Here is a 14,311-nt window from a genome sequence, read left to right on the forward strand (position 1 = left end):
ACAGCCTCGTCCTCCATCACCACCAAGATATCCGTTCAAAGGTATTCCAACAATGAATTTCTAGCAATCAGGAGATGAAAGCGATGATTTGTTGGAGTATTACAAGTTGTTTTTCGATGACAATTTACTCGAAATCATTGTTTCTGAAACAAACCGATTTGCAGAGCAAACTCAAGCCAAACAACCAGGTTCATCAAAACAGTTTCATCCCACTACAAAAGAAGAAATTATTGTTTTTTTGGCTGTGATAATATTACAGAGCATTGTGAGGTTGCCTGAACAACAGCTCTATTGGTCGAAAAATCCTTTTGTTTCCGTGCCAGTTTTTTCAAAAATACTGTCCTACCGTCGTTTTGTTGAACTGAAACAATATCTACATTTTTCTAACAATGAATCTTACAATGCTGAAACTCACCCCAACCCAAAATTAAATAAAATTTGGGAAGTGTATCAGAACCTAGAGAAGAAATTTTTTGGTCTCTACACACCTGAAAGAGACCTTACAATTGATGAAAGTTTGCTGTTGTACAAGGGGAGACTAGGATGGGTTCAGTATATTCCAAATAAAAACTTTCATGTTATGCGAGTCGAAAAGTGGCTACGTGGTCTCTACCATCATATACACAGGGAAAGGTACTTCACTGAATGAAGAGTTCAAAGAACTTCCGATGTCATCTCAAGTTGTGATGACTCTCATGAAGCCCTTTTTAGACAAGGGATATTGTCTCACGACAGAACATCACCTCAACTTGCAGATATTCTGATTTCTCGCAACACTGACACTTATGGCACAGTAAAAATGAACAGAAAAGAAATGCCAGCCCAACTTAAAACATAAAAACTGAAAAGGGGTGAAATTACATCTTTTCAGAGAGGAAAAGTGATGGCTCTTCGATGGAAAGACAAAAAGGATGTCGTTCTTCTCAGCACCATCCACAATGCAAATACAGTCAAAGTGAAAACTGCCTCTAAAACTGTAACAAAACCAAAGGTGGTAGTTGACTACAACAACACAATGGGAGGAGTTGATTTAGTTGATCAATATATGTCCACTTATCCACTTCCTAGGAAACTTGGAAGGAAATATTATAAGAAGATTTTTTTTCCACCTAATGGAATTAGCATTGTGGAATTCCTACATTATGTACTGCAAACAAGGTGGCAAAAAATCTCCGCTACAGTGCAGAATGACAATTGTCCAGGATATATTTGAAAAATATCGCCCGTTTGTCACATCTCCATCTCGGGGACGTCCAGGTACCACAGCACATCCTCTTCGTCTGACAGGAAGGCATTTTCCTGATCTGATACCAGCTACTGAGAAGAAAGCCAACCCAACAAGGCAATGCGCTATGTGCAGCAGAGTACGTGACTCAAATGGCAAGAAAATCCGCAGAGAAAGCCGTTACTTCTGTGCAGACTGCAATGTTCCTCTGAACTGTGTGTAGTGCCGTGTTTTCGTGTGTATCATACCTCACACAAGGTAGAATGAACCACATGGTATAATGTGTTTTATTCCTTAGTGTTTGAAGTGAATAAGTCTACAAAGAATTAGTGATATATACAATTTTGTGCGTGGAAATTTATGACACGAGTTAACTCGGGATAATAACTATTGTAAAATAAAAAAATTTAATATTTATATGAAATTAATAAATAAATGTATCAAACTTATGTGCAATGTCATAGGCAAATATAGTTATTTTCGAATATGCAATAAAAAAATTGATGTTTTTGGGTAAGCACTGTTGATTTTATTTGTAAGGGAAGGGGTTAAGGAAACATTAATGATGTCACTTTATGAAAATTTTCGTACAGTAACATAGTTAACATTAGTAAAAAAAAAGATGTCTTATAGAAAATAACTACACCATTGAAAATAATCATATTTAAATGTAACTTTGTCACTTCTGTCATCCCTTATAGTCTTATAGTCCAATTGTTCTAAATAAAGTAATTTAAACCAAAACCACAAATTCCTTTTTTTCTTCTTCTCAGATTTGCACACATACGAGAGTATTCAAAGTAAAACTTCTACATAAAATATTACTTATTTAAAATTTTAAACAAAAATACAAGTTTTGCAGCTTTTTCTGTACCCAGTCGATTTCTTAATCTTGACTGAACCAAACCAGACATATTAAAGAACTGAAAATTTCCTTCCTACAGTTATAAAAATAGCATTTGACATTGTTGGAAGACAAACCTGTTGCCAAGGAGATATATAACACACACACAACACAAACACATGAGGTAGAGGAGAGAAGAGAGAAAATGAGGTGGTATTTAAAGGTACATTCCACCCACCTATATTTAACAAGTGTTTCAAAATAACTAAAAATACATTGTAGAAGAAATTAAGTATACTATTCAATTTTCATTCTATCTTTGCAGCAGTCAATTTTTATGTAAGTAGGCATGATTACTTGGTTTAAACAATACAGTATAGGAAATATTAACATTCATATTATCATATTATAAATTGATTTTAATCACTGATTAAAAAAATTCACATTATTTAAATCAAGATTAAAATCACAATTTAAATCATGCTGATTAAAATCAACATACCCTGATATATAGCACCACATATATTTATAAACTACAGAGTTTGTGTGTCTGTAGGTTCCGTAGTGCGGAGAGAAAAGGCCTAGAGCAGTGATATTTGGCACTTGGTAATTTTGGGGGAGCGGGTGGTCTGTTTGCACCTGAAGAAATTTTTTTTAAATTCTATTTTTTTTTTTTTTTTAAATTTAATTTTTTAAGTGGCTATCATCCACAATTTACCGATTTTCTCCATGACAGTGGCTGTCACATGGTCGATAAAGCTTTCTTCTCCTGGCAACTGTTATTGCGTTATTCACTTTCCGATTTGTGTAATCATCTTTGTCACCGTACTGACTCAATATTGCTGGTTAAATAATTGTAAATTCGAAGCCTTTAAAAATTGTTGAATCCAAGATGGCATCTTTGGTTTATATATCTTCCATTTATTTGAGTTTTAATAGTTTTTCTCTCTATAAGTTGATTTTCTAAGTTGGATTAATTTTTGTTCTGTTCCATGTGTGGCATGGAGACCCATGAGGTAGGTCATCTATAATGAGCAGTGCCAGCGAAGCACTGGTGCATCAGCTAGTGTGTGTGTGTGTGTGTGTGTGTGTGTGTGTGTTGTGTGTATATTGCAATGAAAACGTATATATTTTTTGAGATTCAATGTTTTCATACGTCAGGATATGTGAAAATGTAAGAAAGAGGTAATATGTACAAAATTAACAGATAGGTACCTTTAATTAGGAAAAAGTTTTTGAAGTTATGTTTCTTTAGGCGAGCTATGAAAAAATGATGAGAATGTAAAATTTTAAGATGTGTGCACATCACTGTAACACAAAATTAACAGGTTGAAGCTGCCCGCTAAAACGCTCATTAAGTCTCAAAAAAACGCTACCAACAAAATAGAAATAGAACCTCTACATATTAGTCGCGCATGTTGGCATGCTCGTCGCCTCTGATCACTGTTTTCATATTTATAATATTTATCCATGTGTTTCTAGTTTCTACATTCACAACACGTGTTTTAGTGTCATACAAGTGTTAATTATATATGTGCTAATAAATTATATTCAGTAGTGATTTAAATTGAATATTTTGATTAATATTATTTACTATTTGTAAATATTATTTAAAAAAGTTTGCCTTTATACTTATTCAAGTGCTCCAATATAATTGAGGTTAACTATACTTATTACTTATGTATTATTTATTAATATAAATTAAAATATTATTTAATACAATTAATACTAAATATTATTAAATTATTAATGTTAAATATTTATTATTGGTTATTTAATATTTACAAAATAAAGAAATAAATTTAATAAAACATTTAATAAAAAATTTGTGATAAAAATTAAAATCAAACATCAAATTAAAATATTAATTATTAAATTGAATAAATAATAAATATTTATAAAATAAATGAACAAATTTAATGAAACCTTTTTGATAAAAATGAAAAGTGAATATTAAATTAAGAAAATAATAAATAAATAATAAATATTTAAAAAATGAATAAACTTATATTAAATTTTTGAATGTATTATTTAATATATTTATTTTCTTTTATAATATTAAATAATTAATAATAAATATTTAAAATTAAGAATCTTATAATATTTGGTACAAATAATGTCATATATATTTATTTTTCTCTAAATTTTATTTATTTAATTTTTCATATTTAAACTGAACTTTATGGACTGTGTTGACTATATTTTTCCAGCCCTTTTATTATTTTATTGTAATTAATTATTTGCATGCAATTAAAAAGATTTTTTAATGATGCCAAAGAAGTATAACTTCTCACGCACGTACATAAGTACACGCACCCATTTTTTTTAACATTGGACTTCCATTCATGATGACCTGGGTACAAATCCAGGCCAAATTATGTATATTTTTATCATCAATAGTTTGTGAAATACTCTTAGCAAATAATTGTTCGTTACTAAATGCTGCGTTCCATTTCTGGCTCCTTTACCCTGAATCATGTACTTGTACCTATGTATGTGACACTGTCGTTGGATTGATGTGTGTGTTGTTTGTGTGCAGCCCCGCAAGAAGAACAGGATGAAGGACTTTGTGTCGGTGTCGGGCGTGCTGCACGTGTCCCACATGTGCGTGTTCACGCAGACGGAGCAGAGCCCCTACCTGAAGCTGGCGCGCCTGCCGCGGGGCCCCACGCTCACCTTCAAGGTGCTCAACTACTCCCTGGTGCACGACGTGCTGGCGGCCCAGAGGCGGCCCCAGGTGGTCGCCAAGTCCTTCCGGCACTCCCCGCTCGTCGTGCTCAACAGCTTCAGCGGCGAGGGGCTGCAGCTCAAGCTCATGGCATCCATGTTCCAGAACATGTTCCCCACCATCAACGTCCGCAAGGCGAGCATTCCTCTGCTTCCTCACATCGCATGGTTGTCGCACCTATGTCTTAGATTTGTATGAAGCAACCTCTCGCGTAATCGTCGCAGGATGTTTTTGGTCCCGCTATTAGATACAGAGCTCTTTGTGTAGGTATCTTTTACGTAAAAAACAATGTATTTTAAAGTAGAAATCTAATATTTATTCTGACATTACCACTAACTTATTTAATTAACGGAAATACGAAGTTGTCTGATGTGTAAATTTTCTTTTAAAGACAATTTTAAACGTTGTAACCTTTATCTGATCGTCTGTGTCACTGCGGTGTACCACTTATAAAAATGTAGCCAGCGCTAGTTGGCATCATTCGTGTTTGGTTATGTTGCTTCCCTTATAGAGCGCGTACACGTAGTCAAATATTGATATCTCACCGATTCATACACCGTGCGCTCTCTTTCGAGTGCCGAGTTAACTACATTTGATGGCCTGCACTCTTTCGTGGTAAGTGTGTACTACGACGAGAGTTATGCGTTAGTTCAGGCTTGCATTCGGGTCACAGATTTTGTTTTTCTATTTAAAGTTGAAGAATGGTTTTTGTTGAATGTCTTATTAATTTAAATTGTTTGGCGTGCTCTTTTATGCTCCAATTTTTAAATAAACACACTTTGTATGAATGGGTTTGGTTTTTATGAATAACTTTACCTGACAAAAAAATTTTTTCTCACGTAAACGTCGCACCCCTACTTTTCAAACTTGATTTTGGTATAAAATGTGGGATGATTATGCGATAAAACATGGTACTAGTATTAGGGATGTACCGATTAACTGTAATCGCCCTATAATAGAGAATCGGTAATTAATCTTAATCTGCGATATTTCAACCAATTATTTAGACAAAATTGTCAACAGTTTCTCATTATATTTATCATAGATATCTGTTAGCATTATAAGAAAAACATGCCAATGATGCTAATATATTCTTTTAACGGTAAATAGTAAACTCTTTTTTAAGTTTAATTCATGAAACACCGTTCAGACTGTAGGCCTACATACGCGCTGAAAGTTTCAGAAACTTCATCGTCTAATAAATTAAATATACTCTTATTTTATTCAATTGACGATTTTCTTCTAGCATGTATGGCTAGTATTTCCATTATTGTTAGCTCCATGCATCAAACAACTGCTTTGAGTGCCGCTTGTAATAAAATACAACACATAAAACAGTATAAAACACAATAATATTATTTGAAGAGCATCATCACAAGATCTCCATTTTACGTTTAGGTTACGCACGTCATGTGATGAACAAAAACAATTTGGCCAACTTATCTCTCTTCACCGAAATTTCCGTTGTATACGTGAACCTTTTTCTATTATTTTTTATTATGATTGAAGTTGCTTTAATAACGGGAAAGTCCTCTTTACTTTTTATTTTTACCGTATATTAACAACAAATATTTAACCAGGAATAAAAGTTCACGATTGCGATAGTTGGTGGTAGGTTGTAGGAATATTTCTGTTTGCGGCCGAAATTAATTTTTCGAATATTGGTAATGTTTGTGTTAGCTAAGACGTCTCGGCGACTGTAGATTGTTTTAATGTTTTCTAGTCACTAACAGAGTGACGAATTCTTGATCAAATATTACAGTATATTTTGCTAAGTTTTCTATTTGTTGGCATTTACCATAATAAATATTTGTTAAGAGCTTTTATACATTGCATTCACTATTTAATGTCGCATAATAATCATGGGTATGCCTAGTCGCAGTGCTGTGTGAAAATATTTTTTTTTAGGATCCGGGCCAGACGATAAATATGCAGTGTGTAAATATTGTTCTCAAAAAATATAGCGTGGTGGTGTACATGGAAACAAAACATCTTTCACTACAAGTAATATGTGGAGCCATGTTAAGCGATTCCACTATATAAAAATTAAGATGCAGGATGTTACAAAAGACGAAATGTGTGTGTCTGAGAGTGCAACACCATCTGGTTCATGTGATCCTTGTCAGGCGACACACATAGTCAATCTGCTTGTATTTCTTCACATAAATCTAAAAGCTATTAACTATAGCTATTAATGTTTTGTGCAATGCCTTAGCTCGCTTGCCAAAATCTTAAATATTTATGTAAATAAAAATGATTTTGTCTGCATTCTATACATATGTATGTACACTTATGGTCCATGCCTCCATTACATCAATTTTAATCACAGTGTTGTTCTCTTTGCTTTCTTTTTTAATTTTATGTATGTAATAATCGGGCAAATATAATTGGTATTCTTAATCGGTTTGGAACATCGGCTGAATTTGAATTTTTTAGTGAATCATTAATCGTAATCGGTAACCAGTTTTTAAATATCGGTACATCCCTAACTAGGTAGTATGTATGTTTCATTTCGACATCCCAGGAATATATTTTTCTTTTGAATTTACCTAAACAAAATGACTTTGAAGAGGTGGTGACGTAACCCAGTAAATACAAATATGAATGTACTCACAATTTTTTCTATAAATACGAACATGAATATATTTGTATTTACAGGTGTGAATACGGATATATTTGTATTAACGTGTGTGAATACGAATAGGTAAAATTGTATTCGTATTTTTGTGTGCATATTCATATTAACATATTAGAGAATACGAATACAAGACTAAAATATTCATATTTGTGTATGTATTCATATTTGCATTTGCGTATTTAAATTTGCATATTCGGATTCACCATTCAGTGAGTACACAAATTTACCAGCTTCATTAATATTTACACTGTTTTCTCTCTAGCTCTAGACCACAATTTTGGGTACTTGTCAACATCCTAAACTTATGGTTCACACTCACAGGTTCACCCTCTCCCTGAAATATATACTTTAAGAATTAAAAAAAAAAATAATTAATCAAAAACTAAAAACTTAATATTCTCTTATCTATTAGGCAAAAGTAAATTACACCTAAATGTGTTGAGGTGGAGGTAGTTAAATTTGTAAGGTAAAATTATTAAACTAAGTTAACTTAAGCAGAAGGTAACAAAGTGGGCATGAATGCCATGCATAAAAATGTACTAATCCTTTACAGTTTTTATTTTCTATTCCTATTGAGGTGAAAGAGATATTGGTTGGGTTAGATACATCCTAAACATGCATCACTATCTACTTAATTACAATGTGATAAATTGATTTTGAAAATGATGATAGTTTAGTAATTTTTAAAAAAATTTAATTTCACACCAGCATTGGTTAACATGGATGAGTTTGCTGATTTTTTTTGTTGTGGGGGGGGGGGGGTTAATAAATTGTATTTCACAGTTTTCACAAAATCAGAAGTTATAAATTCTCCGATATGCCCTAAATATTTTGAATAACTGCATACGAATCCATTAATACTGTTACGAACGTTAACAAGGCCACGTCATGCGCAGGTGCAGAGCTAGCTGGGCTGACATCACATGCCACTGTAACATGAGACATGAGATGTGCAGTGCGCACCTGGGTCGCCGCTTTATCTCCCTCCAGCCCTCAGCTCCCCGCGCGGCGCTGTTAGTTTGGCATACGAAACCTGACAGCTGCGGAGTTACGCGAGCCGCCGACACGTGTTTTTGAGAGATTTCTGCCGTCGGGACGGCTCAGAATGACGCGACTGGCCCCGGCCGCTCTCGTGAGTTCAGGAATTGCGCCGGGGCCTATATATATGCCCGAGGACGTCAGGGCAGGGAGTCAGTGGAGTTAAGAGTGAAGTCGGGAGTTTTCCCGCGGCGATAGTGCCGCGGGTGCGGCGGAGTCCCGAGCGAAGTTCCGAGCTAGGCGGTGTGGGATCTCTGCGAAGGGGAAGTGGGGCGTCGGCGGCGGCGGAGTCCCGCGGTGGAGACCCACGAGGGGTGCTGCGGCTAGAGTTGCGCCAGAGGCGCGGCCCAGCGAGGTGTGTGGATTGTGAGAAACGAGTGACTGGAGGAAGCAACATTTTTTTTTAAGTACGACTGATTAATTGCCATTTTAGATTATTTGTAAGTGACATAAGTAGTGGCAATAAATAAAACTGTGTGTGTGATAAAAATCTTTAATTGGGCTATCCTTTACGAACCCGCGGTAAATCGTAACAATACATTAGATAAAAAAAATGGTATACGTAACTGTTTTCTACATTTTAAATAGAGCTGCAATTATTTCACAACCCTTTAAAGAACTTGTATCCCTAATGAGGTGAGAAAGAGAGAGGTGTGATTTATATTATGCATGTTGCGAAATAATATTCAAGTGGGGTTGCAAAAGATAGCTGCCATTGGCAGAACCTGGAATGTGATGAAGTAGAAAGATGTTTTACTATTGTTTAAAATATGCTCCCTAATAAAGTGAAAAAGAGTAATCAGACATGATTTAATTAAGTTTAAATGTATTTTTATGTACTCTTAAATGTAAGATATGTGATCTGATTGGTATAAGGAATCTTAAGTGAAACCTTATTACGTATAAAGTATCTCACTATAAAGGATTTCTCACTTTTAAAGTATGCATTTTCAGGTCCTAACAAGATGTTTTATGTTTAGAAGAGTTCAGTTTAAAGTACTATTATTATTACATATTGAAGTGTTTTTTTTTTTTTTTTTCTTCCCCAGTTAAGTAATAAGGTTTCACTGTATTGTAAAAATAAACAGTTTACCACTTAATTATTACAGATTAACACTTAAAAATTTGAAATCTTCAATGGTTTGGTTATGAACCAATTGGTACATTCACCTGACATTTTATTGTGTCTGTTGCTTTAGTTAAGGACTTTTGGTTTTATTATAATGTCAGTTAAAATATCAGCACTACTCTGAAATTTGTGTGATGATTAAGTTTTAATTCATCCTGTTTGTAGAAAATATCCTTGTCCTGGTTTTAGGTCAATCTGAACTCAATACGGCGCTGTGTTCTGCTGAACTACAATCCTGTCTCCAAGCTGATAGACTTCCGCCACTACTCCATCAAGGTGCTACCCGTGGGTGTGTCGAAGGGAGTCAAGAAGATCATTCAAAGCAAAGTGCCGAACCTTGGACACTTCAGCGACATCTCGGAGTTTCTTACCAAGTAAGTTGTGCATTGCATGCTGTTGTCACTAGAATTAATTTGGGACTGAGTAATGCTTACTCTACTTAACCCTCTAGGATGTAACTGTAATTGTATATGTTATCATGTTTTCTAGTTATTTTTAGGAATCTATAATGATATTAATATATGTAAATGCCTAAATGGTAAGTAAAATCTATCAATTTTGTCATTTAAAATGTGTTAAAGTGGTTATCATAGTCGGTGAATAAGCTCCAAAGTGGAATACAAATGTTAAAAGAAAAAATATAAAACAGTTGTTTACTGAAAATATAAAAAAATAAATTGATAAAATATTCATATTTAGAAATCAAAGTAATACAAAATTTAGTTTAAAGATTTTATAAATCAAAACACAACAAAATATGTTTTAATGTAAAACTGCAGTATTATTGAAACTCCAGTTTATGAAATTCTTTCCAAGATGACGCACATCACTATGAAACAGTAACGGTTTCAAACGGAGTGAACGGATAGGCCATATTGCCACTGAAATTCCAGAGAAAAAAAATACAGTGACATTCTGTATTAACCTGAATACAGGCAGACCCCTAATTTCAGGTGTCTCCTCTACCGAAAAATAATAAATTTATTTTTCCTCTGCATCAGAATCACTTCCACCAACACAATTTCACACATCTGCTCATTTTTCTACATCCTTTGCCACCACATAATATTCCAGTAGAAGCTATATTAGTGTTTTGCTGCACAGTTGTTTGTCTCTTTGGCATAGTGTACAACTTTGAGGTTGTAATTACTATTAGAAAGGTTTATTCTTGGTTTTTGAACCTGAGATGCAGATATACCATTTTCTTGACGTAATCTCTGTGACCCTCCATTCTGGGTGTAGTTAATTCTAACTTATTGTCGATAACAAAGAAGGCCTGGAAGCACGTGCTGACAAATATAAAGGAAACAGTAGTGTGCAGTAAACCCAGAGCCAGAGTGGAGTGAGTGACAAATAAATATATAGCTTAGCTCTTACAAGCATTAGATGCAGAGTTACCGTGGATCTTAGACTGACTGGCTTGTTCTACTATGCTGTTTAAGAGAAAATACAGTAGAGGAATAATGTTCTTTAGAGGTAACACACTCGGAAAGGTAATTATGTGACAATGACCAAATGTTTAGATTAGATCTTTGGTTTATTATATTATTGATTATTATTATTCTTCAGTTATTATTCAGTTGCGGACGAGCGTTCAGACTGAGCGGACGTGTTTCGGGCGCGCTCCTCGGTTTCGATGTTTTGAAGCGATTAACTCCGTGTTAAACTTTTTTATTTAGTGCTCAGGATCATTAATCATTAATTCCTCAATACTCGACCAATCGGAATTCGCGGGTTTTGATCTATCAAGTAACGATGTATCTACATCAGTACTAGACAGTGACGTCTGTGCGACCATGTTTCGGTCACCTCCTAAAAAAACACCGGTAAAACCTGTGTTCACTCTGGAACTACCATCGAATGACTCCCTCACTTCTGAAAGTATCAACAGGAACACGGTGAACATGGAAGATCTGCTCAAAATAATGAATACGGTATGTGTAAAAATCGAAGAGTTAAAAAATGAGAACTGTATACTGAAAACCCTGCTTATGGATTCCAGAGCGGAAACAGCAGAAATCAGGCAGGAACTAATTAATATTAAAGAAAAACTATTCTCCGACATTCATCCTGAATCTTCATACAGCCAGGCCCTCAAGAAGCCTTTCATCGCCAAGCCAGCTGACCGCGCGATTCCACAGAACCACGCCGGTAATAGCAGCCTGTCCTCTGACCTACATTCCACTCAGCGCGACAGCACAAAGGAAAATAACAAATGTGACGACACAGATGGTTTTACGCTGGTACAGCACACACGTAAAGCCAAGTCAACAAGCCATCCGGAAATGAAGCGTGAACTGGTCATGAAAAAAACACCCATGAAAGTGGGCATTAGAAATATATCCTCGTTAAAAATGATTCCCAAACCTATTTATAAAAAAACGAAGGCACTTTTTATAACTAGGTTTGATCCGACCGTGCAAGAACAAGACATCATTGATTACATATCTAATGAACTGAACTTATCCCAAGTTAAAGTAACTAAACTCAAAACTAAATTCAACTCCTACGCATCTTTCCACATCTCCGTGCTGGAAGAGAACTTTTCTAGAATAAATAACATTGTATTTTGGCCAAACGGCTGCTTGTTAAGCCCCTTCTACGGCAAACTACATCATGATCAAATTCTAAACAACAACTCTGCATCTGAAGAACCCATCATCAGGCCTAGTGCATCCACTTCCACATCCACCTCTACTTCTATTTCCGCATCCACATCTACTTCAATCTTGGTGCCTGGAGGAGCATCTTAATCTCCACCTGTGAAACAGTTTCTTGAAGAATATTCAGTTGCGTATCAAAATGTGAGAGGTTTACGAACCAAATCTATTGAATTTCAGGAAAACCTAATTAGTTCACATTTTGATATTATTTGTTTAACAGAAACATGGTTTAACAAAAATAATATAAACTCTCACTATTTTACAGACCGTTATTTAGTTTTTAGAGACGATAGAAACTCACAACTGACAATGAAGAATAGAGGCGGAGGTGTCTTATCTGCCATCAATAAGCATAAATTCTTATCAGTGCATCCTTTGTATGATTACGTTTTCCCCGGCATCGAAGCTGTCTGGTTAAAAATAAAACTAACGCCTACGAAATCATTAATACTTGGTACTATCTACTTACCTCCAGATATCACACCTAATATTTACCGGAATTATTTTGAAGCCTTGGAAGATAAACTGCTAGTCTGTTGTGATGATATATTGATTCTTGGTGATTTTAATGTGCCTGGCATTGACTGGTCTAATTCTAATCCTGATAACATTATACACTCACATGTCAAATCTAAAGCCAGTTACCTACTGAATTTCACATCCAGTCTTGGTTTATCACAATTTAATTGTACCCAACCAGCTATAAATCTCTTAGATCTGTGTCTTTCTAATCTTCCTCATTGTTTGGTATCACATTCTGCTGATATCCTTATCAAAGAAGATATATTCCATCCCGCTTTAAATATTAACATCATGTTAGAAACATGTCACAATAATATTAATCCCTCTTCTGTGTTCAGAAATTACAAAAAAGGGAATTATCTTGGTCTTTACAACTCTATTAATGACTGTGACTGGTCATACTTTTATAGTTCTACTGATGTTAATGATCTCGTGGATCAACTAACAACTTGTATTTCTGAAAAAATTGATACTTATATACCTCTTTCTATTAAAAAAAATTCTAAATATCCCCTTTGGTTTTCCAACGAATTAATAAGTGCTCTTAAATCTAAAAAACATTTCCACAAGTTGTACAAAAGAAATAATAATCTATTCTACTATGCAAAGTTCTCTCATTTTAGAAAATCTGTGAAATCTCTAATTAAACGCGACAAAATCCACTGGACTCAATCGACAAACAACAATATCAAGAAAAACCCTAAAAGTTTCTGGAGATATGTTAAATTAATGAAAGATGGTTATTATGAACAACTTTCTCTTAAAGTAAATGGGGATATATCAAATGATCCGAATGTGGTAACGAATGTGTTTGCTCAGTATTTCTCTAGTGTATATGTAACCCCAAATACTTCTCCCCCAATAACTACATCGGTCATGTCGGTTGAGACTATGGCTGTGCCTAAAATTTCTGAAAGTCTAATACTTTGGGCAATTAAGGACTTAAAATCAACTAAATCCACAGGTCCTGATGGCATTCCCAATTTTATTCTTAAAGGCTGTGCCCATCTTTTAGTACCTCTACTTTATCACATTTTTAACACCAGTCTGAAAACGAATATATTTCCCAATAATTGGAAAATAGCAAAAATGATTCCTATTCATAAAAATGGTTCAAAATTAGACGTCTCAAACTACAGCCCAATATCATTACTTAATGGGTTCTCCAAAATTTTTGAAAAAATTATAGCTAAATTTTTAAATTTTCAACTTAGTAATACTCTCACCAATAATCAACATGGTTTCAGGCCTGGTATGTCTACTACCACTAATCTTCTTACCTTTCTTAATCCTGTATATAATATAGTTACAAATAGGGGTCAGGCCGATGCCTGTTACTTAGACTTGGCTAAAGCCTTTGATACTGTAAACCATTCCTTACTTCTTATTAAATTATCCCATTTTTGTCTCTGTGGAAACTATATCAATTGGTTCTCAAGCTACCTATCCAACAGAAGTTTTTTTGTATCGATCAACAATCATAGATCTTCTCAGTATAATGCGTGTTCTGGTGTTCCCCAGGGA

General features: G+C 34.6%; 1 protein-coding gene across 2 annotated transcripts in view; it reads left to right on the forward strand.

Moving 5' to 3' along the window:
- Positions 1-14,311, forward strand: part of LOC134533669 (protein Peter pan) — a 66,337-nt gene that overhangs the window by 7,394 nt on the left and 44,632 nt on the right. The window contains exons 3-4 of one of the 2 annotated variants that reach the window (XM_063371213.1): positions 4,609-4,932; positions 9,792-9,976. In XM_063371213.1, coding sequence (XP_063227283.1) covers positions 4,609-4,932; positions 9,792-9,976 — 509 coding nt within the window. The remainder of the gene's footprint in view (positions 1-4,608; positions 4,933-9,791; positions 9,977-14,311) is intronic. The other variant, XM_063371215.1, reaches the window with a different exon arrangement.

This window comes from Bacillus rossius, chromosome 7, assembly GCF_032445375.1.
Source record: "Bacillus rossius redtenbacheri isolate Brsri chromosome 7, Brsri_v3, whole genome shotgun sequence".
Classification (NCBI taxonomy): Eukaryota; Metazoa; Arthropoda; class Insecta; order Phasmatodea; family Bacillidae; genus Bacillus; species Bacillus rossius.